At 38.5% G+C, this 26,015-nt stretch overlaps 1 protein-coding gene across 21 annotated transcripts in view; it reads right to left on the bottom strand.

The window, feature by feature from the left end:
• Nucleotides 1–26,015, bottom strand: part of ulk4 (unc-51 like kinase 4) — a 497,483-nt gene that overhangs the window by 310,390 nt on the left and 161,078 nt on the right. For all 21 annotated transcript variants that reach the window (XR_006315934.1, XR_006315935.1, XM_043719550.1 and 18 more), the window contains 4 exons: nt 24,772–24,933; nt 22,876–23,058; nt 16,476–16,603; nt 8,118–8,251 (listed from right to left, as the gene is read on the bottom strand). Coding sequence is in view for 19 of the 21 variants with exons in the window: in XM_043719550.1 (XP_043575485.1) it covers nt 8,118–8,251; nt 16,476–16,603; nt 22,876–23,058; nt 24,772–24,933 (607 nt within the window). In the remaining 2 variants the exon portion in view is untranslated. The remainder of the gene's footprint in view (nt 1–8,117; nt 8,252–16,475; nt 16,604–22,875; nt 23,059–24,771; nt 24,934–26,015) is intronic.

The raw sequence follows: 26,015 nt of genomic DNA, 5'->3' as shown, positions 1-26,015 counted from the left end.
GAAGAACAGGGGGCCCACGCAGTCATTTGGGCTCCGCTGGCGTCTGAGCTCAATGTAATCGCACCAACCTGTGAATACGAATGATCACCCTGTTTCGATACGTAAAGAAATTGAATGTTTACAGAATGATAACATGTCCAATTGTATAGATTAAATATATATGAATAAAGTATATTTTTGAAATAAAAGAAAAATGAGATGAAACCCATTCAGACACAGGGAGATGTGCAAACTTCACACAGACAGTTGGCCAAGGCTGGAATTGAACCCAAGTCCTTGGTGCTGTGAGGCAGCAGCGCTAACCATTAAGCTACCATGTTGCCTCAAACCCCATCTGCGACCTATCTGCCCACTCCAACAACTTGCCAATGCCCTTGTGGAGTTTCACACTGTCCTCCTCACAGTTTACAAATCTTCCAAGTTTAGTGCCACGTGCAACCTTTGAAATTGTTCCAGTCACACACAAGATCCAGATTACTAACATTTATCTGGAATAGCAATGGTTGCAATATCGATTCCTGGGGAGGTCCACTATAAATCTTCCTTGAGCCCATAAAATATCCATTAAGCATTATTCTCTAAGTCCTATAACTCAGTCAATCTTGTATTCACATTACTACTGTTCCTTTTATACCATGATGTATAATTTCCCTCACAAAGCTGCCATTATTAGAGTAGACAGGGAGGAGGGCTGGAAGAACACAGCAAGCCAGGCAGCACCAGAGGTGGAGAAGTTGACGTTTCAGATGTAATCCTTCTTCAGGACTGGAGATGGGTGTAGGATTTAGAGTAGAGCCAAAATGGAAAATAAAACTCAAAAACTAATTAAAGAAATATTTAATATTATTTTCTAAGCCATAAGCAGGCTCGGCCAGGGACTGACATTAATTTTGTAATGTGACAACGAAGAGCAGAAAAATAAAACCAAAAATACACTTATGAAAACATTATTGTAACAAGTGTAGGAGAGACCCTTACCTGACTGAGCTCAGGGAAATAATGACAGACTAACTATTAGCTTACAAAACTAGTGATAGCATAAATCAACAAACTGTTTCTCTCATAAACAAAGACCAAAAGAACTGTGGTTACTTGAAATCAGAACCAAAAACATAAATTGCTGGAAAAACTCATCAGTTAAGAAGGGGCACTGATGCGAAATGTTAGCTCTGATTTCTCTCACAGATGCTGCCAGACCTGCTGAGTTTTTCCAGAAATTTCTGTTTTTGGTTCTATAATATGTTTAAATCACTTGTGATTGTTTATTTTATGGATACAATGATAAAAAAGCTATACAGTTTATTTTAATAAATATCTCTTTGCATTGCTTTTCTGGAGAGAATTTCCATTTAAGTTTTCCACATTCTGAAGTAATGCAGCAGCTTTCATCTGGATGTTTGTTCGAAGAACAATTTTAATGCAAATGAATTATCTGTTTCCAAACATGGCCAGATTTCTAACGACAGTGTCAACAGCTAAGTAAGACTAACCACTTGAAATCTTACCACAGTAATCAAAACTCTGAGGACTGAATTTTCTTGCCTGACACAGAGATTTGGGGCACTTCCTGGAGTTGCAAACTATCTGACAGAAAGTCCCAGGAAGCTGGAAATCCACTTTAGTGGTGTGGTTTACTGGGAGTGAGATTGAGTGACCCCGGAATGAATGGGGAAGATGCTGCGAACAGAGGCGTCCTGGGCAGATGTACCCTGGGGCTTCAGCACTGTGCCAAAATATTAAAAAGAATAAAACATAAAACATCTCTCATCTCTAACACACTTCACAGAGCCCACCACGTACACACATACCATCTCATGAGTTCCATGCCAACCTATGCTCTGTACCCATCCTTATGGCCATTTCTCACTCAATGCCAAATTAATGTCAATTCATGCCAGTCCTTGATTCCATGCAGACTTGATTGGGGAGCTTAAAATGAAGGAACCCCCTAGACAGCAGTTATCATAACATGATAAAATTCACCCTGCAGTTTGAGAGGGAGAAGCTCAAATCAGATGTAATGGTATTACAATTGAGTAAAGACAACTCCAAAAGACATGAAAGAGGAGCTGGCCAGAGCTGATTGGAAGGGAAACCCAGCAAGGATTACAATGGAGCAGCAATGGTAAGAGTATCTGGTGGCAATTTGGGAGGCATAGCAGAAATTCATTCCAAGGAAGAAGAAATGTACTCAGGGAAGGATGAGATGAGGGAAGTTAGGAATAGCATAAAAGTAAAGAAAAAACACGCAAGATGGTGAAAGTTAGTGGGAAACTAGAGGATTGGGAAGCCTTTAAAAACCAGCAGAGGATAACTGAAAAAGCAATAAAACAGGGAGAAGATGAAATAAAAGGATAAACTAGCTAGTAATATAAAAGAAGAATGCAAGAGCTTTTTTAGAGATATAAAAGATAAGAGAGAGGCAAAAGTGGATATTCTACTGCTGGAAAATGAGGCTGGAGAAGTAGTAAGGGGGATCAAAGAAATGGTGGAGGAACTGAACAGGTATTTTGTATCAGTCTTCATAGTGGAAAACATCAGTAGCATAGTAGAATCTCAATAGAGCTGGGGGAAGAGGTGAGTGTAGTGGCCTTCACTAAGGAGAAGGTACTGGGAAACCTGAAGGGTTCAAAGGTAGATAAATCACCCAGATTGATGGACTACACATGAACATTTTGAAGGAGATAGCTGAGGATACTGTGGAGCCATTAATGGTGATCTTTCAGGAATCACTGGATTCGGAAGGATTCCAGAGGACTGAAAACAGCTAATGTAATATACCTGTTTAAGAGGAGAGAGAGGCAGAAGACGGGAAATTATAGGCTGGATAGCCTGTCATGGGTTGTTAGTGATATTTTAGAATCCATTATTAAAGATCAGATTGTACAGTATTTGGAAGTGCATGGAAAATTGGGCTGGGTCAGCACAGCTACATCAAGGAGAGGTTATGCCTGTTAAATCTGTTGAATTCTTTGAGGAACTAGCAAGCGAGTTAGATAAAGGAAAGCCAGTGGTCATGACCTATTTGGATTTCCTTTGATAAGGTGCCACACAGAAAGTAACTAAATAAGATAGCAGCCCAAGGTGTTCGGGCAAGGTATTACTTGGAGAGAGGACTGGCTGATTGACAGAGAATGGGAATAAGGGAGTCTTTTTCACATGGCATTCAGTGACTACTGGAGTTCTACAGGGTTAGTGTTTGGACCACAACTATTCATGTTCTACATTCACAATCTGGAAGAAGGAACTGAGGTCATTGTTGATAAGTTTTCAGATGGTACAAAGATTATTGGAGGGACAGGTCGTGTTGGGGAGGCAGTGACGCTGTAGAAAAACTTGGACAGGCTAGGAGAGTGGGCAAAAAGTGGCAGATGGAATACAATGTTGGAAGGTGTGAGGTTATGCACTTCGGTAGAAAGAAGAGAGGCCTAGTCTATTTTCTAATTGGGGCAAGGTTTTGGTAATCTGAAGCACAAAGGAATTTGGTAATCCTAGTTCAGCATTCTTTTCAGGTTACCATGCAGATTCAGTTAATAGTTAGGAAGACAAATAATTTTTAAAAAGCATTTACAGGATGTGGGCAACACTACCTCGAGTAGCATTTATTGCCTATCCATAAAAGCCCTGTGGGCAGTTAAGAGTCAATCACATTGCTATGGGTCTGGAGTTACATATAGGCCAGGTAAGGATGACAGTTTCCTTCCCTGAAGGACATTAGGGAAAGCTTTAGATCATAATAGATCATAAAGGTTTGTCCAACAATCTACAACGTTTCATGGTCATCATTAGATCCTTAATTCCAGATTTTCAGTGAATTCAAATCCGTCAGCCAGGATCTCTGGATTACTAGCTGGAAATGTGTTGCTGGAAAAGCGCAGCAGGTCAGGCAGCATCCAGGGAACAGGAGAATCGACGTTTCGGACATAAGCCCTTCTTCAGGAAACGTCGATTCTCCTGTTCCCTGGATGCTGCCTGACCTGCTGCGCTTTTCCAGCAACACATTTCCAGCTCTGATCTCCAGCTTCTGCAGACCTCACTTTCTTCTCTGGATTAATAGTCTAGCAATGGTACCTCTAGGCACTACCTCCTCTCTAAGGTACTCATTAATTTCAAATGGGCAGGTACAGTTACAACATTTAAAAGACGTTTGGAGAGTTCATGAACAGGAAAGGTTTAGAGTGATGTGAGTCAAATGTAGGCAAGTCAGACTTGGTCAGCATGGACGATTTGGTCCAAAGGGTCTGTTTCTGTGCTGTATGATTCTATGACTAGAATTCAAAATCAGGGATGTATTGGGCTATATCAAGCTCTGGTCAAATTGCATTTAGAATATTGTAAGCAGTTTTCGGCCTTGTATCTAAGGAAGAACGTGCTGGCCTTGGAGAAGATTTACAAAAATGATCCCAGAGATGAAGGGCTTGTCATATGAGGTGCAGTTAAGGATTGTGGGTCTATACGCAATGGAGTTGAGAAACATGACAGGGGAATCTCAATGAAATTCTCAGAATACTGAGAGGCTTTGATAGAGTGGACATGGAGAAGATGTTTTCACTAGTAGGAGAAACAAGGACTTGAGAACACAGTCTTAGCATGAAGGGACGATCCTTTAGAACTAAATTGAGGGGGTATTTCTTCAGCCAGAGAATGGTGAATCTGTGGAATACATTGCCGCAGAAGGTTGTGGAGGCCAAATCATTGAGTGCAATTAAGACAGAGATAGACAGTTCATGACTAGTAAGGGGATCAAGGGCTATGGGGATAAGATAGGTTGAGTAACATACCTTCCTGAAGAAGGGCTTATGCCCGAAACGTCGATTCTCCTGTTCCCTGGATGCTGCCTGACCTGCTGCGCTTTTCCAGCAACACATTTTCAGCTCTGATCTCCAGCATCTGCAGACCTCACTTTCTCCTGAGTAACATACCAGCCATGATTGAATGGCGAAGCCAACTCAATAGGCCAAATGGTGAAATCTCTTCCTATGTCTATGGTCTTATGTTATCTTACCTCTCCAAAAGGGAACAGTGGTCAGTGAATCAAACCAACAAAGTTCAGACCAGATTTAATCAGCGCACATCCTGACTTTGCACTCCTACATTACCAACATCACACATGACCAGAGGCAGCTGCTGATTTATTTGGGCAACTACCTTGCAGAAATGCGCACCTCCCATCCTGAACACACTTCCGCCTCCACAACTAAGGCATGCATAGGAACGGGATTTTCTCTTTCGGGCAATTTCTGCCATTTTTGCAACAACTGAGAAACTCTCCACTGTTACAAAACTCCATGTTTAAATGCCAGAAAATAAACATGAGGCCACACTTTAAATGTTACATAGAGTTTTCACGCAGAGATAACATTTCAATGGCATTCTGCCATATTTGGAGCTGCCAATTTGAATCTTTGGATCCTATAGAATCATAGAGATACACAGCATGGAAACAGACCCTTCGGTCCAACCCGTCCACGCCGACCAGATATCCTAACCCAATCTAGTCCCACCTGCCAGCACCCGGCACATATCCTTCCTAACCCTTCTTTTTCATATACCCATCCAAATGCCTCTTAAATGTTGCAATTGTACCAGCCTCCATTACATCCTCTGACAGCTCATTCCATACTCGTACCACTGTGTGTGAAAAAGTTGCCCCTTAGGTCTCTTTTATATCTTTCCCCTCTCACCATAAACCTATGTCCTTTGGTTCTGGACTTCCTGACCCCAGGGAAAAGACTTTGTCTATTTACCCGATGCATGCACCTCATAATTTTGTAAACCTCTATAAGGTCACCCCTCAGCCTCAGACTCTCCAGGGAAAACAGCCCCAGCCTGTTCAGCCTCTCCCTATAGGTCAAATCCTCCAACCCTGGCAACATCCTTGTAAATCTTTTCTGAACCCTTTCAAGTTTCATAACATCTTTCTGATAGGAAGGAGACCACAACTGCACGCAATATTTCAACAGTGGCCTAACCAATGTCCTGTACAGCCGCAACATGACCTGCCAACTCCTGTACTCAATACTCTGACAAATAAACGAAAGCATACCAAACACCTTCTTCACTATCCTATCTACCTGCGACTCATTTTGGTGTCATCTACAAACTTACTAACTGTACCTCTTATGCTCGCATCCAAATCATTTATGTAAATGACAAAAAGTAGAGGACCCAGCACTGATCCTTGTGGCACTCCACTGGTTTTTCAGACTGGAGGCCAGTGACAACTCTCTATTACCACCCTCTGTCCTCTACCTTTGAGTCAGTTCTGTATCCAAATGGCTAGTTCTCCCTGTATTCCGTGAGATCTGGCCTTGCTAATCAGTTTCCCACGGGGAACCTTATCGAACGTCTTATTGAAGTCCAAATAGATAATATCTACCGCTCTGCCCTCATCAATCCTCTTTGTTACTTCTTCAAAAAACTCAATCAAGTTTGTGAGACATTTTTGATTTACTGTGACTTTTTGATTTACTTCCATTTTCACAGCACAGATTTTATAACCAAATAATTGAACTACACCATGATCAGATGTAATTAAGATCAAAGATAAGTATCATTCAATTTTTTAGTAGAGTTACTTTGTGATTGACATCTTCAAATATCAATGTTGTATTATTTCAGATGTAGAAAAGTTAAATAGTGAGATAAGCCTTCTAGAGCTCATGATCATCCATACATCTGTACACACTAAATTCAATACATCATTGCAATGATATATTTTATCATCTGCAGGTTTAGACCTATATTTTATTCTCATGTTTCAGAAATTTACACCCCACACAACTGAAGAAACCTTTGGATGAAGTTATTGCTGAAAACCAAACGATGCAGGCAATTCCAAAACAAACTCCTTCAATCTTTGAGGATTTTAAGTAAAATCACAAACATACTTTTACTTACCGCTTAATGAAGGATAATATTCCAACTCCATTAGAATAATCATTATGGGTACAAGTACATTGACAACCGCAACCAAGCCAAACCAGAGATTGTAAATTACACATTTGTAATGCATATTACCTCAGTGTTCACAACACATCATCAATTAAAATGTATCAAGATATTCCTTTACAAGTAAATAATTAGATTTATTAAGCTAATTAAACTAATAGTCCAAAAAGGACAACAGGCATCTCTTTTAGTTAGAGTAACAGGTGGTTAAATATAGCTTGAATGGTACTTAGGTACATTTTTTAACAAATTGTGCATTAATTTTTTAAATTTATGACTTGAAATTGGTTTGCACTGGAGGCCAAACCAGGTGTAGGAAATGATTGCTACTCTGGAACTTTAGGCCTGTTAGATCTGGGAGAAGTATTCCATTTGCATACAAATTTAGTTATGTATATTATGCATACTTTCTTCTAATTAAATTTATTGGTTTGTGGCAACTTCCAACCGTCCCTTTAAGGACCTTTGTCAGACTCTATGTAGACCAAACTTTCCTGAACCCAGCTGGCCCATATGTATTGAAAAGTGTCCAACATTTGCTAACACAGTAAATCATTCCATGATGTTTAAACTCTGTTAATGTTAGGTTATTGCCAGTCTTCGGGAAATGTACAAGAGTGCAACAAAGCAAAACAGAACCAATGCCGTGCCCTTCAGTTGAAAAAGCTTCTTAGTAGATAGCTAAAAGCAGTACACTTTCAATCAAAGATGAATAAAAGACATGGTTATGACCATCTGAACCTTGTATCATTGAAAATGTTTCAGGAAACATTAAAAAATATTTGAAGACACTGAACGATACTGAACTGTACTTGGATTTTGCCTGTCCTCAGATGCTGCCTGAACTGCTGTGCTCTTCCAGCACCACTAATCCTGATACTGAACTGTAACCTATTCTATGCCATATTTGTTTTGGACCTAAACCTTTTTAATCAAGTTTGATACAAGCTTTTAATTGGCTCGTATCTCCTTCAGACTACAAGGTTTCTGTTGATGTCTCAAGTGTTAGAGTATCTGCTGTAATGCAAACAACTTGGCATTCTTGTTAACGGAGGCAGACATTCTATTACAATAGCAACTCTGCACCAATTGCACATAGTATAGAGTCAGAATATGATTAGTAAACTAGTCTTCCCCATATTTCATACATTATTTGTTCAGTTTACCTATTATTCCTGGTAACTCCTGGACAATATGACAGATTAACAGATCCAGGCATTTAGACAGGTACTCATTGTTGCTTTGCTGTTCCTTTCCCTGTGTGGCTTTTCTGCTGTCTCTTTCAATATACATCACTAACCTGCAGTTAACAAAACAGAGTTGATTAGTACCAAAGACAAATGTTGAAATATGTTAGCTTTGAAAGGTTTCTCATAACCCCTATTTTCTAACTCAACACAGAGTCAATCTTCTCTTATAGTCACCTAACCCATAAATTTAATTATTAACTTACAACATATATACTATATAATTTCCCAGTAATCAACTGCACATAACTTACAATCATAATATTTTCACCATATTTTCTCAAACTAATATTTGAAATATATATGTACTATCTGCACAAGAAAGAATCTGTGCATTAATTAAAGTAAATTTAAACCAAGATGAAAATTCAAATTACAATTTTAAACTACAAAGCCACCCCCCCCAAAGATTAGCTAATGTTCCATTTACATGACAGGATTGCTTGAAGAAATTATTCTGAAATATGGCCTAAAGCTATCAATGCTGCAGAAATCTAACAGATGTTTAGTTTTTGTTAACATCCTCAATATGATCTACCACAGTCCGATTTATGATTATATCCCATCAAGGTAACATTGATTTAGAAATATTTACAAAAAATTGACTTTTATCCATCTGTGCAATATCCTTGAATTTTATATTGTCAATTGACATTTTTGCAATCTTGACAAAGCAATATTGGTAAAAGTTACACAACATTACCAATAAAATGTTTAATGTTGCAAAATTCTGTTATCCTGGTGGCAAGGTTAGGATACTAGAGCCTAGTCTTTATTCACTTCCAGGCTTTTATTCACAGAGACACACATTGCATTTACTCCAGACTTCCAAGCAAAATCTCTCATTCAGCCTACTTCCATATGAAAGCACAGATGAGCCATCAGTTAATACTGATCACCTGATAGTGATCTTTGAGAAGATTTGTAGCTCCGATTGATGACATGGATGTAAGTTAGCTCGTTGAGCTGGAAGGTTTGTTTTCAGATGATTCATCACCATTACTAGGTAACATCATCAGAATCTCTGGTGAAGCACTGGTGGTATGTCCCAACTCTCTATTTATAGGTCTTGATTTCTTAAGATGGGTGATGTCATTTCTGGTTCTTTTTTTTAAGGAAAGGTAGATGGGGCCTAAATCGATGTGTTTATTGATGGAGCTCCGGTTAGAATGCTAGCCCTCTAGGAATTCTCATGCGTGTCTTTGTTTCGTCTGTCCTAGGATGTGTGTGCTGTCCCAGTCAAAGTGGTGTCCTTCTTTGTCTGTATGTATGAAAACTAGTGATCGTGGGTCATGTCTTTTGGTGACTAGTTGGTATTCATGTATTCTGGTGGCAAGTTTCCTGCTTGTTTGTTCGATGTAGTGTTTTTTATAGTTCTTGCATGGTATTTTGTAAATTACGTTAGTTTTGCTGGTGGTATCTAATGGATCGTTTAGGTTCATTAGTTGCTGCTTAAGTGTGTTGGTAGGTTTATGGGCTACCATGATGCCAAGGGGTCTGAGTAGAGTGGAAGTCATTTCTGATATGTCTTTGACGTAAGATAATGTGGCTATAGTTTTCAGTTGCGTTGTGACTGCTTGTTTGGATTTGTTTCTGAGGAATCGGCGGATTGTGTTTGTTGGGTACCATTTTCCTTGAAAACGTTGTATAGATATTCTTCTTCTGTTGTTTGTAGTTCTTGGGTGCTGCACTGTGATGTAGGTTGTTGAAATAATGTCTTGATGCAGCTCCTTTTGTGGGTATTGAGATAATTGCTTCTGAAGTTAAGTATTTGGTCTGTGTTTGTTGTCTTTCTGTAGACACTCATTTGAAGCTCTCCATTAACTGTATGTTCAACTGCCACATCTAGGAATGGAAGTCTGTTGTCATTCTCCTCCTCTTTTGTGAATTTTATGCTTGTCAACATATTGTTGATGGTTGTATGTTTCATCTAACTTGTTCCACTTTGTGATGACAAAGGTGTCCTCCATTTAGTGGACCCAAGGTTTGGGTTGGATAGATGTGAGCACTACTTTTCTAGTCTCTGCTTCCGCTATGAGTCAAGAATGTGGTGCTGGAAAAGCACAGCAGGTGAGGCAGCATCTGAGGAGCAGGAGAATCGACGTTTCGGGCATAAACCCTTCATCAGGAATGGCTTATGCCCAAAACATAGGTTCTCCTGGTCCTCAGATGCTGCCTTACCTGCTGTGCTTTTCCAGCACCACATTCTCGACTCTGATCCCCAGCATCTGCAGTCCTCACTTTCTACTGCTTCCGCTTTGAGCACTGATATTGGTGACCCTATGGGTGTCCGTTGATTTGTTTGTAGGCTTTGTCATTGAATATGAAGTGGATGGTGAGGCACCTGAAAACAATGGATATGATTAACACACTTGAGGGTCTTGTGGCACGCTGTCTTTGAATCAAGAGACCTGAATTCGAGTCCCACTTGCTCTGGAGTGTGAAATAGACTGATTAGAAAATATCTCCCAATTTCTGAACCGGAAGGATTGGGTTCAAGTCCCCCTGTAAGATGTGATGTCAAGCATGTCACAATAAGTCCAAATAGGCTACTTTAAAAGTAGATGATTAAGAACTGAATTTATGGAGAGCATAGCAATGTTCAGTCTCATCTCAAATTGTTCATATTTGTAAATAATAAAGCATGTTAAAATGATCAATTATGAACTTATTACTTGTCAAATGCACATCATCTGCTCCATGTACGATTAAAGATAATTAGAAATTTGACTCAAATGTTTGCTTTTCATAAACTGTATGCTATTAGAGGAAATTGTGGCTGAAAGCTAGTTGCCTCAAAATTCACGTGTGTGTGTGTGTGTGTGTGTGTGTTATTGCCAGATTTGACTGACCATCTTATTTGTAAAGTTATACATACAGGTAGCAGACGCCTCAAGAGGGTATCAGATTGTTGCAGAAACTGCAGGTTTAAGATCAGATATGACAGGGAATGCACTGCTAAGTACAATAACCTTGCAGAATAAGGAACAGATTTTTTTTGTCTTCATATAAACTAAACTGGGGGAACGAAGAAAATATAGGAGGAAACATTTCCCAGTAACATTATCCAGTTAGATCTTAAGAAACAGCATTGTGAGATTTATATCGTATGGATCATATGGAAAAATAGAAATCTGAAAGACTTCATATCAAGAAACGTACTCGATTGTATGTGAATAAAATTGGTGAATGTAACTTTAATGTATTTCAATAAGAAGACTCATTAAACATAACTTTTACTATCCCTGAGAAAGTAATGCTAAACAAGCATACTTTAAATGTATATTGATAGTCTATAATTCATAATTAGATTCCATTCATTTTCAGATTGTAACCTTTTGATTGACATTGACAACAGCAATGAATACACTATCTTCCTCTACATGTGTTATAGTTTATAAGTATTAACAAAAATAATGTTTTCTGCATTACAGGATTTTCATAAAATTATATTTGACACAAATAAATCAAAAACTGGTACAATAGGACCTCTGTAGTGGGAAAACCCATTGGAAGGAAACACCAATTGTCTGAAAATCCTTTGAGCTGATCCAAGCAACTCACAAACTCTGGACTATAGCACTTTGGTGCAGAGATATAGAATATCAAGTATGTGGATAAGTAAAATAGTTGTTATTATTGCCTATAATACTTTGTAACTGTTTAACGCTTCAGGCAAATATTTATTTGTCAGCTGTTTAGAACCCAGCAATTCTGCGCCATTGGTGATCACTGTTGGTCTTGCAGGCATGACTGGACTCATGGATTCCCTGAGCTGCATACTAAGTCTTGGACCAATGGTCAGGAGGCCCAAGGCATGTCCTAAGTTATGGATCCTCCTACCCAAATCCTCATCCATGTAAAACGTAATCTATTTTTATTCCAATTCTGATATGGTTAAACATTCTAACACCATTTTGTAGTGCAGAAAATTCCAAACTTTAGAAATAACTTGGTTCTATATGTTGCAGAATGGAGAGGTTACAGTGTAAAACAAAAAATTGTACCACAGGTTACAGAAAGAACACTACATTCAATCCAGTTTCTTACAAGAATGCTGGCAATTGCTAATAGCAACCAGTATGTTATTCACTATCTGCAAGGTCACTTTCAAAAACAAAATAAATTAAGAGTTGTTCACAGTTCCTTTGCACATCAAAACTCGATGTAACAATAGCTTTTCAAAGGTCACTTCCTTCACGTACAATCAACAGTTATGATAAACCTCAGGAAGACTACGCCATCATTGCTTAGCATTCTCAAGAATATAATTACAACTGAGAACATATCTGTTGAAGTCATCAGTTCTTCACATTGCAGTGGGAGATGGCACTGGACAGGGTGACACTAGGCACACGCTCACACAAGATGGCCGCTGAGCCATCAGTTGGCCACTCGACACATAAGATGGCCTCTGGATTACAATAGGGAGAGAGACAACAGAAAATATAGACACTGCCTGTGGCCACCAGCATAATGCACTCACAACCTAGTTGATTAGTTTAGGGCGGATGGGGGAAAGAATACACATGAGTAACGTACACTGCCTGCCGAAGTGTCTGAGTGCAGCCAACACCTTTGACAGAAAAGCTAACAGCTTGATATGGACGCAATATGAAGTGCTAATAGTCAGGGCTGTAGTAATCATCACTCTCAGGAAGAGCAATTAGTGCTCATTATTACAGCAATGGACTTCTGCGCAAACATTGAAACTGACAATGTCTGCATTGAAACTGGCAACAAACTGCGCTGAAATTAACAAAGGTTGCAGTGGAACTGACAATGACTGTATCGAACTATCAACGATTCTGGAATGATTACGATAAACAAATCATGTTACAAAGAGAATAATCTGATGACTGACCTGTTGTATCACAAGATGTATAAAAGTATTTGACATGTGGTCCGAGTCGAGAGAAGCACCACAGCTGACCACTGTTGGTGACTTTCTCTCCCAGGAGCTCCGGTATTTCCTGGTACAATAAACTCTGTCATTGATCCCTGACTCTTGACTCCGAGACTTGTGATTTTCCCCATAACAGCATTTTATTTTTTTGCCAGATGGGGGCATCACTCAGTCTTAGGTAGCACAATCAATCCAGAAGGCTATGGTCTATTAAACTTCCATCCAAGGGTTGTGACACTGGTCTTCATGACCAATTACTTCTTCAAAAGGACTTCAGCCATCTTTGTTAATTTCAGCGCAGTTTAACGCATCTTTAATGAAAGCTTCTACAATTTTCCTCCAAATTCAAGGGGTCATGCCACTACAAACTGGCAAGTAAAATGGAGATGTTGCTGCACTCTCTTCAAAGTCAGAAAATCTATATGAATTCTGTCCAACAAATGTAGATAACAATATGCTCAATGATACAAACAGTGCAACCAGAAAATTACTTGAGATATTTTGATGCCTAATATGGTCTGCTAATTTACCTCTGTCCTTCAACATGCAATGTGGCCAATTTAGTGACTTGCATTCAGTTGATAGTTTCTCAAAAATTGCATTCATGTGCAGAAACCAGAAAGCGCAGTGGAGTACTGTATCACAGAAGATGAAGATCAGCTATTGCTGCTTCTGTACCAAGATATGACACACTAATAGACTCTATGCACAGCAAATTTCCAGTGGCATTACTTACATTAACTCAAATTATGTTTTGTAAAGTGCTTTCTCCATCCCATTAAGTATGAAAATCAAGAAATGTATCTTTCATGAGTTTGAAAACATCATCTTGTTGTTATTTATCACCTATCCTTGTAATATATCCTCTACCCTCCTCTACAGAAGACATTGGGTATGAGGATTTAAAATTTGAACTTAGGCTGTTGTCAGAAGCAACAAATATATGTAGGTTTTTATTAACAACAAAATGGCTTTTCAATTTAAAATAACACAACAAAATAGCTGCAGGTTATGATTTGACTTTGTGAACCTGTACAGTTACTTTGCTGGATTAGCTGAAAAAGAAGATAAGGCAAACAATGGAGTTTTCATAAAATGAATCCTGACACATTAATTGACCATTCGAACTAACCTTGAACTCCTACCATAAGTTGGTGATTTACATAATTAAGAACCCTTTTTCAGGGAATACCATTGGATTAAACTGCTGCCAATCACTTCATCATATTACAGTTGATTGGACTTTTCCTGTAATTAAGACTGTATTGTCTCTCAAAAAACATAATAAAAATGCCTATTTTTCAATTGTAATCGCGCAATTTCTCCACAGAGCACAGAAGCTTTAACCTCTGTGTTGCTGGACAGAACCGAGTCAGGCTGCCTTACTTTATTAAACTAATGACCTTGCTTAGTACAGACCACATTGATTTTTTTGGCCGATATCGAGACTGAGGGGTCCCACTTGGCACCATATCTTCAGGGGCAGAGGTAAACTTTTTCTAATTTCAACCATGTATACTTAGAAAACACACAATACATGTGACTATGAAGATCTCCTGCTTTGTCGGAATAGTGAAACAAAATCAACTGCAATTCCTATTAAATTAAAAAAAACACAGGCACATTTCTAACTAACCATTTTTTACATAGCTTCTGTGGAAGAAATTAGTTCCTTCTTTTAATATGTAATCATATTTCATAGAACCATTTCTTTCCTTTAAACTCTGATATTTATCCTGCAATTTATACTGTAATGATCCTTTAACCTGAAGTCCATTGATCATTAGCTCAGTGTGCTGCAAATGAGGAAAAAATGAGCTGCTAAAATAGTTTGTTTGGAGATAAACATGGCACTTTATTTCATTTGAATTCTCCTGATATCATGAGAGGTAGCAGGAATGGGTTGTATTTGCAGGGGTAGGAACAGGTGAAAGTGAGCATGGGCAACATTACAAGAGGAATTCAGACAAGTATCAAAAAGCAGGAGATCAGGCACAGAAAGGCAGTCAAACAATGGGCAAGAGGGTAAAACAACACTTTTTTTGGAAATATAAGGCGTATTTAGTTTCAGTTTTGACATTGTAGTAGATGGTTGAACTCACAAAATACAACTGACACAGGTTTCTCTGGTTATGAATGTCAGAGTGATACATTTGCAATCAAACCAAGTAAGAAAAAGAGTCAATTTGCAAAACTGGATCCTTTTTTCTTAGCTGAGGTCCAAATATAATGATGGGGTCATTTTTGTATGATTACCACCTTATTTTTCAGCACAAATGGGAAGTAGAAAGACAAAACTTGAAAAAATGAATTTCTGCAGAGTTTCTGCCCAAGGCAAGCTATTACAATTTGCAACAGACAATATTTTAAGTAATCTGTATTTCTATTCAAAACAGGCAGGAGTCATATTGTGTGTATTTAAATCTGAGTCTAATGAAATACATGCAGGATCATGCTGCAATTTTGGGGTTCCAGTAGTTAGACTTATGCAACTTAACTGCTCAAGTCTTGCTGCATAGCACAGAATACAGAACAAATCAATCAACAGTAGGAATCCTAAGAGGCTACTTGGAAAATATGATGAGCTTTTTAAAAATCAATTCACCTTCTGCTAAAGTGAGCATGAATGTTTTCTTGTCCACACAAAAGTCACCCTGTCATCTGTCAGTGCCTCTGTGGTTTTTCAGCCTCTGCTGGGCACTACTAGGTTTCCTGACTCACCCCACCTACCTATTGGTGCTCATTTAGAAACAGCAGAATAGCAAGTTTGTTTACATGAAACCAGAGCCCCAAAATCAAATGGACATCCAACTTATGACATCCAATTGGCAGTGCACTCGTCCCTTGCAAATTCTTGACCAGCACAATTTCTGTCAGTTCAAATTATCCTTATAAATATTCCACACTAATAGGTAGCAGCAATGAAAACAGACAACCCATTTTACCACCGCTAGAGTTTTGGAAAATAATAGCTTGTTGATACTATCCATCATTAAGTTACCAGTACTCTTACCAAAAATAATCAAAATTCTATTATTTCCTTCAACTTCCTTGTGGTATCTAGCAGTAAGTCTTTCATTTTGCTTTCCCAATTTAAAAAAACTTAGTTATATAAAATTTCAAACAATCTTTCTTCTGTAATCTGAAAGTCTCAACAAAATTTCATGCATATAAAATATTGCCCAAATCAAATCGAAAGGATCCAGACGCAGCTCAACAGGTACTGAAAAAAATTGTGAAGTATATTCATAGTATTCAGAACAACCATAACTGTGTAGTTTGTAGATAAAATTCACGACCAGATTATCAGTGGATAAAATTAAGTGAATGACAACATAATTTTGTGCGTGGATTCTTATTGTTCTCTTTACCTTGTCTGGCAACAAAGCAACAACATCTCCTTGTTGTTTCTTAAAACTTCCAATAAGACAAGGAAAGCTTTTGCTCGAATTACTGTTGAAGGACTTTCTAATAAACGAGCAACTTTTGTGACAAATTCCTACAAGAAAGGAAAAAATGCACTGAGAGAAAGTACTACAAATGTATGAAAACAATTTACAGAAGCATAATGTTTTTTGCAAAATCGGTATATGTTTACAGTTAAAATAATCAACCTTACGCAGGCAATGGACATGGTGGCAACATAATTATACTGTTGGTCTAGTAATTCACAGGCCTGGCCAAAAATCTGGAGACTTCCCAACAGTGTAGTGTGAAAGTTAAAATCAGTTAATTTAGCACATCTGTAATGCAAAACCAGAATCAATACTGACCATGTAACTTCCAAAATAGAATTTTAAAATACATTTTTGGGTTCTTTTCAAAGTTTCTACTGTTCTCATTCTTTTTTGAGATTCCGTTTTGGGGAATGATCAGAATTTACATTGTGGCTGAGAGCTGGTCATAATTGGGCTGTACTGTGTAACATGTAGGGCGAGGTTTTCTATACTCACATTACCAAAAACAGCAGCCTTAATACAACCAAATAAAACAAAGAACTGCAGATGCTGTAAATCTGAAATAAAAACAGAAAAATGCTGCAGAATTCAGCAGGTCTGGCAGCATCTGTGGAGAGAAAACAGTGTTAACATTTCTAATCCACTAGTCTGAAGAAAGGTTAGTGGAGTAATTTTTGTTTACATTTTTATAATACATTTTTAACCTAGTTTTGCGTGATATGTGACTTAATGACACAGGACAGGAGCTAATATAAGGTTAATTTTATATTTACATCCACTGTCCTTCAAGAGGTTATCAGCAAATTCCATTTATGGTAGTCCAAATTATTATTATTTCCAGGTATTTGTACCAATATGAATTAACTTTTGAGAATGAGCCTTTTTACTTTCTTCTTTATATCAATTACCTTTCCTATATCAGATTTATCTTTAACCAACCTCTCAATGACTTCTGCTGGTGAAGACACCTCCAAGAAAGTTGGAGGTGTAGGTTTCCGATTAAGCCAACAAGGCAGTGGCAAAGACACCAACAAGGGGAATTATCAGCAGCACAATTTTGAAATTTCAGGTAGAAGCAGTGACTGATGGGTCAACTCCCTGGAGTAGCATGGAAATCAAACAGTCTTATTTTAATGTGTGTAGTCCCTGATAACTGACAGCCTGAAGAGACCTACTCTGTCCTCAAAGCTTCCACTACCTGTGAGAAAGTTGTCCACCTACTAGTGACAATCTGTCAGATTTGAGCATATTGTTCATGATGTGGTCAATACGAAGTCAGAAATGGCATTTGTTCCCAAGTCAGGGGATACAATTCAATGCATTCAGCTCTCTCAAAGACCATTCTGAGGAATGTTCCAGCATGCTACACAACAAAGTCTTGGAATATTGACCAGTTCCCATGATTTCTCATGTAAGTTCCTAATTTCATCTGTTCCAAAATGGAAATGCTGACTGATGTTTTTACATATGCTGCAACTGCTCAGATTGCTTGATGTCTAAGGAGCTTTTCTTGTGGTCTCACCCCGAATATCATCAACAACAAATTATATTTGTACAATGCCTTTAACAGAGTGAAAGATCCCAAGGTGCTTCACAGTAACGTGATAAAATGAAGTATGATTCTGAGCCACATTAGGAGGTATTAGTTTAGAGGACCGTAAACTTGGTTAAAGGTAGATTTTAAGCAGCATCTTAAAGAAGGGCATAAGGTGGAAAGTGCAGAGAGGTGTAAACATAGAAAATAGGAGCAATAATTCTGCTATTCTGGGAAACAAGTCTGGTGAGCCTTCACTACACTCCTTCTTTGATAATTATATCCTTTCTTGGGTTCTTGTGTAAGGACAGTTTTTAAGAGCTTTGAGCCTAAGCAAGTGAAATCATGATGACCCATGATGATATGATTAAAATTGGGGATGCTCAAGAGACCTTGATTAGAGGAATGCAGAAGTCTCACAGGACTGTGGAGCCGGTGTAAATTACATATATAGGGAGGAGCAAGTAAAGAATAGTGCTGAATCTCAGTTCTTGCAATTTCTCACAGCCTTGCAGGATGTCACCATTACAAAATAACAGAGTGAAAAGCTTCACCCCAAGCTACAGGTGACAAGGATTTGGCTGCTTTGGCAGTAGTATAAGCCTCACTGATCAAAGATCTGTAATAATCAGTCCATTGCAGATTTTGACACTTCTCCCTTTTGAATCTGTTTCCCAATTCAGATTTTAGCTACATTTGAATATGTTGAATGCTATTTCCAATACTGCTAACAAAGCATGAGCAATTAAAAGACATTTTGTAAGTTGCAGGGCTCAAATGTGAACAGCAAATGTTTGTAATTCTTAATGGTGAGAATACAGGTCTCATCAAATATTTGAAAAAAATGACTTGATTCATTAGAGAAGCGAATTTTAAGGCATACCTTTTTCTGAAGAATTTAAGTGCATGGGCTACAACATTAGATGTCTTACTTAGGATGAATGAGAAGCATCACACCTGCCTATGAATTAAATAATCCACAACGGACTCCTTGGTATAAGTTCAAGCACAAATTTCAAGTGCACACACATTTCAGATGAAACTCTTTGCCTCTATCTTAGTAAATTTAATCTTTCATGGGATGGAGGTGTCACTGGCAAGAATTTGTTCCCCATCTTTAACTGTCCTTGAATTGCAAGGCATGTTTGATTATTTCAGATGGACTCACATGGAAGCCATACAAAGTAAGAATGGGCAGGAGGCTAGAAGAACACAGCCAGTCAGGCAGCACCATGCGGTGCAGAAGTCGGTGTTTTGGGCGTAACCCTTCTTCAGGACTGGGGGTCGGTGTGGGGAGCTGCAGATAAAGGGGGAGACAGGGGCAGGGTGGTGAAGTGGGGGTAGGTGAAGGCAGGTAGAGGGTATGGCTTTGTTGGTCAATGGGGGGAATGAATCTGGTTGGGGACAGGGAGCAGGGAGGGGAGGAGAGGGACTGGGAAGGGAGTTGAGGGATGGGGAGGGAGGTTATTTGAAACTGGAGAACTCAAATGTTGAGTCCTCTGGGCTGGAGGATGCCCAGACAGAAGATAAGATGATGTTCCTCCAATAGGAGCTGTCGTTTGTTTTAGCAATAGAGGAGGCCAAGGAAGGTCATGTTGGAAAGGGAGTGGTTGGGAAAATTTAAATGGGTGGTGACTGGGCAGTCCGATTGGCTCCTGTGGACCCATGTGATCGTACATTATAAGAAAATTGCACAATAGCCACGCCATTTAAACTAATGGAGCCAGAACTGCACTATAGCCATTACAAGTAAGGAAAGTTTGCGTTCTACAAATATCGATCAAAATTCTTCAATTGTGTTAAAGCCAATTCGCGTTGAAGAAACACATGTTATAGCAGAATCGATAGTAATTCAAATCTTCCATACGCGGCAACACCCAGGTAAATCTGTTCTGAACCCTCTCCAGCTTGAGAATATCCTTTCTATAACTGGGCAACCAGAACTGGACACAGTATTCCAGAAGAAGCCTCACCAATGTCCTGTACAACCGCAACATAATATCCCAACTCCTATACTCAAAGCACTGAGACATGAAGGCAAGGGGTCAAATGCCTTTTTAACCACACTGTTTATATGTGACACAAATTTCAAATAATTATGTACCTGCAATCCTAGATCCCTCTGTTGTACAACACTATCTGAGGCTCTACCATTAATTGTATAAACCCCACCCTTGTTTGTTGTACCAAAATGCAATATCTCGCATTTATTCAGAATGAATTCCATCTGCCATATTTCAGCCCATTGACCAATTTGATCAAGATCCCATTGTAATCTTAGGAATGGTTCTTCATTGTGTACAATGCCATCAATTTTGTTATCCTCTGAAAACTTACTAACCATGCCTTTTATATTCCCATCCAAATCATTTATATAAATAACAAATAGAAGAGGACCCAGAACTGATTCCTGTGGAACACCACTGGTCAAAGGTCTCCAGTCTGAAAAGCAACCCTCTACCATTACTCTCGGTTTCTTGCCATTAAGCCAATTATGTATCCAATTGGCAAACTCACCCTGTATACCATGTGACCTAGCTTTACTAATTAGTCTACCATCCTGAATCTTGTCAAAGGTTTTGCTAAAGTCTAAATAAACAATATTACATAGGGACATAGCTAAACTGCAGAGCTGGACTGAGAGGTGGCAAATGGAGTTTAATGTGGAAAAGTGTGAGGTGATTCATTTTGGAAGGAGCAACAGGAATAAAGAGTACTGGGCTAATGATAAGATTCTTGGCAGTGTAGCTGAGCAGAGAGATCTCTGTGTCCATGTACAGTACATAGATCCCTGAAAGTTGCCACCCAAGTTGGTAGGGTTGGACAGCGTGTTAACTTTTATTGGTAGAGGGACTGAGTTCCAGAGCCATAAGGTCATACTGCAGCTGTACAAAACTCTGGTGCAGCTGCATTTGGAGTATTGTGTACAGTCCTGATCACCCCATAATAGGAAGGATGTGGAAGCTTTGGAAAGGATTTACAGGCAATTTATTAGGATGTTGCCTGGTATGGAGGGAAGGTCTTATGAGGAAAGGCTAAGGGAATTGAGGCTGTTTTCATTAGAGAGAAGGTGGAGAGGTGACTTAATTGAGACATATAAGATAGTCAGAGGGTTAGATAGGGTTGACAGTGAGAGCGTTTTTCCTCAGATGGCGATAGCTAGCACGAGGGGACATGGCTTTAAATTGAGGGGTGATAGATATAGGACAGATGTCAGAGGTGATTTCTTTACTCAGAGAGTAGTAGGAGCATGCCAACATTAAGGGCATTTAAATGGTCATTGGATAAACATATGGATGAAAATGGAATAGTGTTGGATAGATAGGCTTCAGATTGGTTCCACAGGTCGGTGCAACATTGAGGACCGAAGGGCCTGTACTGCACTGTAATATTCTATGTTTTAACTCCTACTGCTATGCCATCAAAAACTCAATCATCTTTGTGAGACATGATTTTCCTCACAAAAAATCATGCTATCTCTAAATGTTCATAGATTCTATCTTTCATAATCACCTCAAATAATTTAACCACAACCAAAGTCAGACTCACAGGTCTAAAGATTCCCGGTTTCTCCTTACAACCTTTCTTAAACAAAGATACAACATTAGCCACCCTCCAGTCATCAGGCACCTCACCAACATTTATAGATGATACAAATACTTCTGCAAGAGGTCTCATAATTTCCTCTCTTGCTTCCCACAATATTCTGGGATCAGGTCAGGTCCCAGAGACTAGATCAGGTCTCAGCGATTTATCCACTTTTATATTCTCTAGGACCTTCTGAAATTCCTCTTCTGTATTGTGAATGTGTTTTTAAAGCATCAAAGTTTATTTCTCTGCATTCTCCAGAGTCCATTTCTTTCTCCACAGTAAAAACTGACACAAAATATTCATTTAGCATCTCTCCCATCTTCTGGGGTTCAACGCAAAGATGACCTCCTTGATCTTTAACTACCTCTCTGTAGTTATCCTCTTGCTCTTAATGTATTTGTAGAATCTCTTTGGATTATCCTTAACCTCAACTGCCAATGCTATCTCATATCCTCTCTTTACCTTCATGATTTCTCTCCTAAGAATGTCCCTACACTCTTTATATTGATTAAGAGATTCAACTGGACCAAGTTATCTTTATCTAAAATAAAATTCTCTTTTATTCTTGACTCAAACCTCAATATCTTTATTCATCCGTTGTTCCTTAATCTTGTTAGCCTTGCCTTTCACTCTAACAGGAACAAAATGCCTCTGAGCTCTCATCACATTCTTGAATGCCTACTTGTCAGAAGTCCTTCTACCTACGAACAGTCTAGTCCAATCAACTTTTGAAAGTTCTTGTCCCATACCATTAAAATGTGCCTTCCTCCAATTAAAAACTTGAAATTTTATGGAAACTTATCTAGTTCTATTACATTTTGGTGGACTGGAGTCATTAGCTTAAGGAATGAGTATAAGAGATAAAAAATGTATAGAGTAATTTTAGGTAAAGTTAGGACAATGATCTAATCTGTGGTGTTTGTTTCTGCATATGAATGATCCAAACCTTTTCAGCACTGTGAATGCTTAGAGATGTTAACCTCCATATAGAAATACATGCCATTTACTCAATTTCTATCCACAACTCCATCTTTACAGATAGCAAAAGAAGTAATGAGATATGGGAAAAATAACTTTCACACCCTTCCTGTGAAAAATGAGTCCAATTTCAGGTCTGAAGATATTTCAAAAGCAGAAACAGTGAGATCAGGTCAACATGAACTGAACGAAATGAATCTTGTGCCCTACCTTTTCCTGCACCAGTCTTTGCAAGTGGATACCAGATGACAGCATAGCAATAAACATGGTCAACATGTACTGTTGAACACGGCTTATACCAGCTACCAGGGAATTCAGTACTGCTGTTAGGCCGACCTTGTCAATGACACTTTGAAAAGCACTCGCAGAATGGCGAGTAATCCTACATAATGCCTGTTGGGACCAAAGAAAATTTTATACATATACTTTAATTAAACACCAAATATAAAGCATTGTACAATTTGGGCTGAAAAGTTTTCTGACTGTTTTTGAATTCCCATTCGTTTCACTTCAAATTTGTACTAGCTGATCGATTTGGAACAGTCCTTTAAAAACAAGCTCTATTTTATAATAAGGAATTAATTCAACAAGCAGACCAGGAGATCAGCTGGGATTTAAATATGTTTACTGCAGCTTTATTAAAATGCATTTCTTGAGTTAGTTCTATTTTGTTGGTATGTTACCCTTTTATCTTTGCTTTCTTAAAATTTGTGCGAACATCAGTCAGAGAAGTAAAGCCCACGGTCACAATCAATACTGTTTATTAGCTGAACGGTTTGAGCGCAGAGAGATGGAGTGATGGGAAAAGATGTGAACATGCTACAGCAGTTTAGCCAAGAATGAAAATTTGTCACCTGGGAACTGGGTTGTGTGGATAACTGTCCTTACACTTTTGGGCTCAAATCCAGATTACATCGATTGCGAGCAAGATCTGTCACTGTTTTGACTACAAGGATCCTATTTTGAGTTAGTTTAAATCGATTCAATCTGGTTCCCATTGGAAATGAGCTTGGATTATCATTGACGATGAATAGTCAGAAAATGGTGCTCAAACATTGCCTGTAATTTTGTGATCTCACTCTAAACAGGAGAGTGATGTATTAATGGGAAAATTACAGTGGTTCTGAAGTTAAGATACATTATTGGGCCACAGTTGGGATGCTATATATGAGTGGAGAGTGTGTTGCTGGAAAGGCACAGCAGGTCAGGCAGCATCCGAGGAGCAGGAAAATCGACATTTCAGGCATAAGCCCTTCATCAGGAGAAAGTTGAATGCAGACAATGGCTAACCAAGATTTTGTGGAGGAGGGACATTGGAGGGTGATGCAGAATGACCAACTAGCATCTTAAAATATAATTGGAGAAATATAAAGGTATGGGGAAAAATGAGAGATTTGTTTGTTGGCTCATAACCTTGTTAGATGCAAGTGCTGGCTAGAGATTAAGCTAAAGCATCACAATCCACATTTTCTGATATCAATTCTAGTGAGGCACTGGGCCTGCAGCAAAGGCTCACAAAAATATTTTAAGTACACAACTGAAACTGGGATTTAAATCTCCGGTTTTTCAATCAAGCCAAACAAACTTAAATAATAGTAACATTTAAACACTAACCTAGAGACATTTTGATAGTAGCAGTTAAGCTTAAAGAAGTATAGAAGTGGATTTGATTTGAGAGAGTGATATAACTGCACGACGTTGGACCACTGAAGTGCTGCACTTGGTTGAATCATTCACTTTACGGGGGTATCACTAATAACTTTGCTGGTGCTGAGAATCATCAAGTTAAGAGGAGTGACTTTCCAACAATATGGAAGAAAGAAAAACCTGACGAAGAGAGTCAAGCTGGCTCTCCTGTTAGATGAGCAAGCTGTACAGCAAAAACTGTGGACGTGAGACATCTTTTTTGTTTTTTCAGACATGGCTGATATTTTTGAGGAGAAAGTGAGGTATTTTGGCCAGTACAGAAGAAATTGGATAAAAGGAAATTTTGAGGGTTTCTACCTCAAAAGAAAATTAATTTGATTTAAGTGCTTGCATTATTAAAAAGAAATCCATACATACACAACTGCATAGTAATAAATTAAGTTCATATTCATAGTTTACCGAAATAGTTGTCACCCGCAGAGAGTCCATGGTTGAATGTGTAAACAAGAACCAAAGCAACAGACCAATTTCTCCAGTAATGAATCCTTGAGCAGGAGATGAATTAGTGGTACAGACATTTTCCACAATCTTTGCGGCTAAATGATTAGTAACAGGATCTCCCTATAAAGAATAAACACATTGGAAATGAATGCAGTGACCCTTTTGGAGTCATTTCAAATTTGTAAAGCTAGGACAATCAAGGTGGTGGTATACAGAAGATATGTTGTATGCTTATTTTAATTGTGATTGTCGAGTCATGGTGTGCTACCACCAATTATTTTCACAATAGCAAAAAAGCATCCTGTTCAGAGTAGCTTGGTTAGGCCTGGGTGGCCCTGCAGCACTTTGGCAATCAGGAGTATACCTAACATCTTTTGCTGCAACTTTTTTTTTCATTAAACATGTTGCATCAGAGGCCATGTCGTGCTCAATTACTGTGGTAGTGTGGTGAGCAGTCATCAAATAAAACTCATGACAACATGTTCAGTATTCACGGGATTTCAGCTCATCAAGGAAACTTTAACAGAAAGTTGGTGGGAGGAACTCAGTAAAATAAATCCCTTATGGTGCCACTAAATTTAAAAGGATTAAAGTGAATTTTTTCTCACGAAGAAAGGCTATAATGTTAGAATAGGGCCAATTTAAAGAAGCACTGGCAGTTCCCTGTATCACGATGATGTAAAATTTAATCAAAACACATTGCAAAAAAATCTATTAAGAAAGTGTTTTTTTGGGGATTTTGTTCACAAAGTCTTGCTATTTCTGATCATAGCTCATTGACTAAATGTCCCTTGAGGCTTTAAGTCTTGAAGCATTGCAATATAGCCCCAAGCACTGGTTCTGTTTTTAGAAGCTCAGTATTGGTATGATAACAAGCTGCATCAGATAAGGAGCCAAGTATATGGAGTACAATAGGGATAAACAAGCTGATCTTATAAATTACTTTACTGAAAATGTCTGAGTGAAATATCAAACGCCACTTCAATTGGAACAAACTTATAGGAGGTTTGGATGCTGAGGCAGAGTTATAATATTGAGAAGTTAATATTGGCAATCAAAGCTATTCTGCTTGGCATCAGCTGAAACTTTGCACACTGATTGTTATCTGACTACTACCCATAGCTATTTGTGTAGACTGTATCATTCAGTGCATAAACTCAGAGACATAACTGTTCCGAAACAGTGCATCACATCTCACATAC

The sequence above is a fragment of the Chiloscyllium plagiosum genome, chromosome 29 (assembly GCF_004010195.1).
Source record: "Chiloscyllium plagiosum isolate BGI_BamShark_2017 chromosome 29, ASM401019v2, whole genome shotgun sequence".
NCBI classification, from domain to species: Eukaryota; Metazoa; Chordata; class Chondrichthyes; order Orectolobiformes; family Hemiscylliidae; genus Chiloscyllium; species Chiloscyllium plagiosum.
The sequence above is the reverse complement of the archived record's forward strand: the minus strand, read 5'-3'. Positions and strand labels throughout refer to the sequence as shown.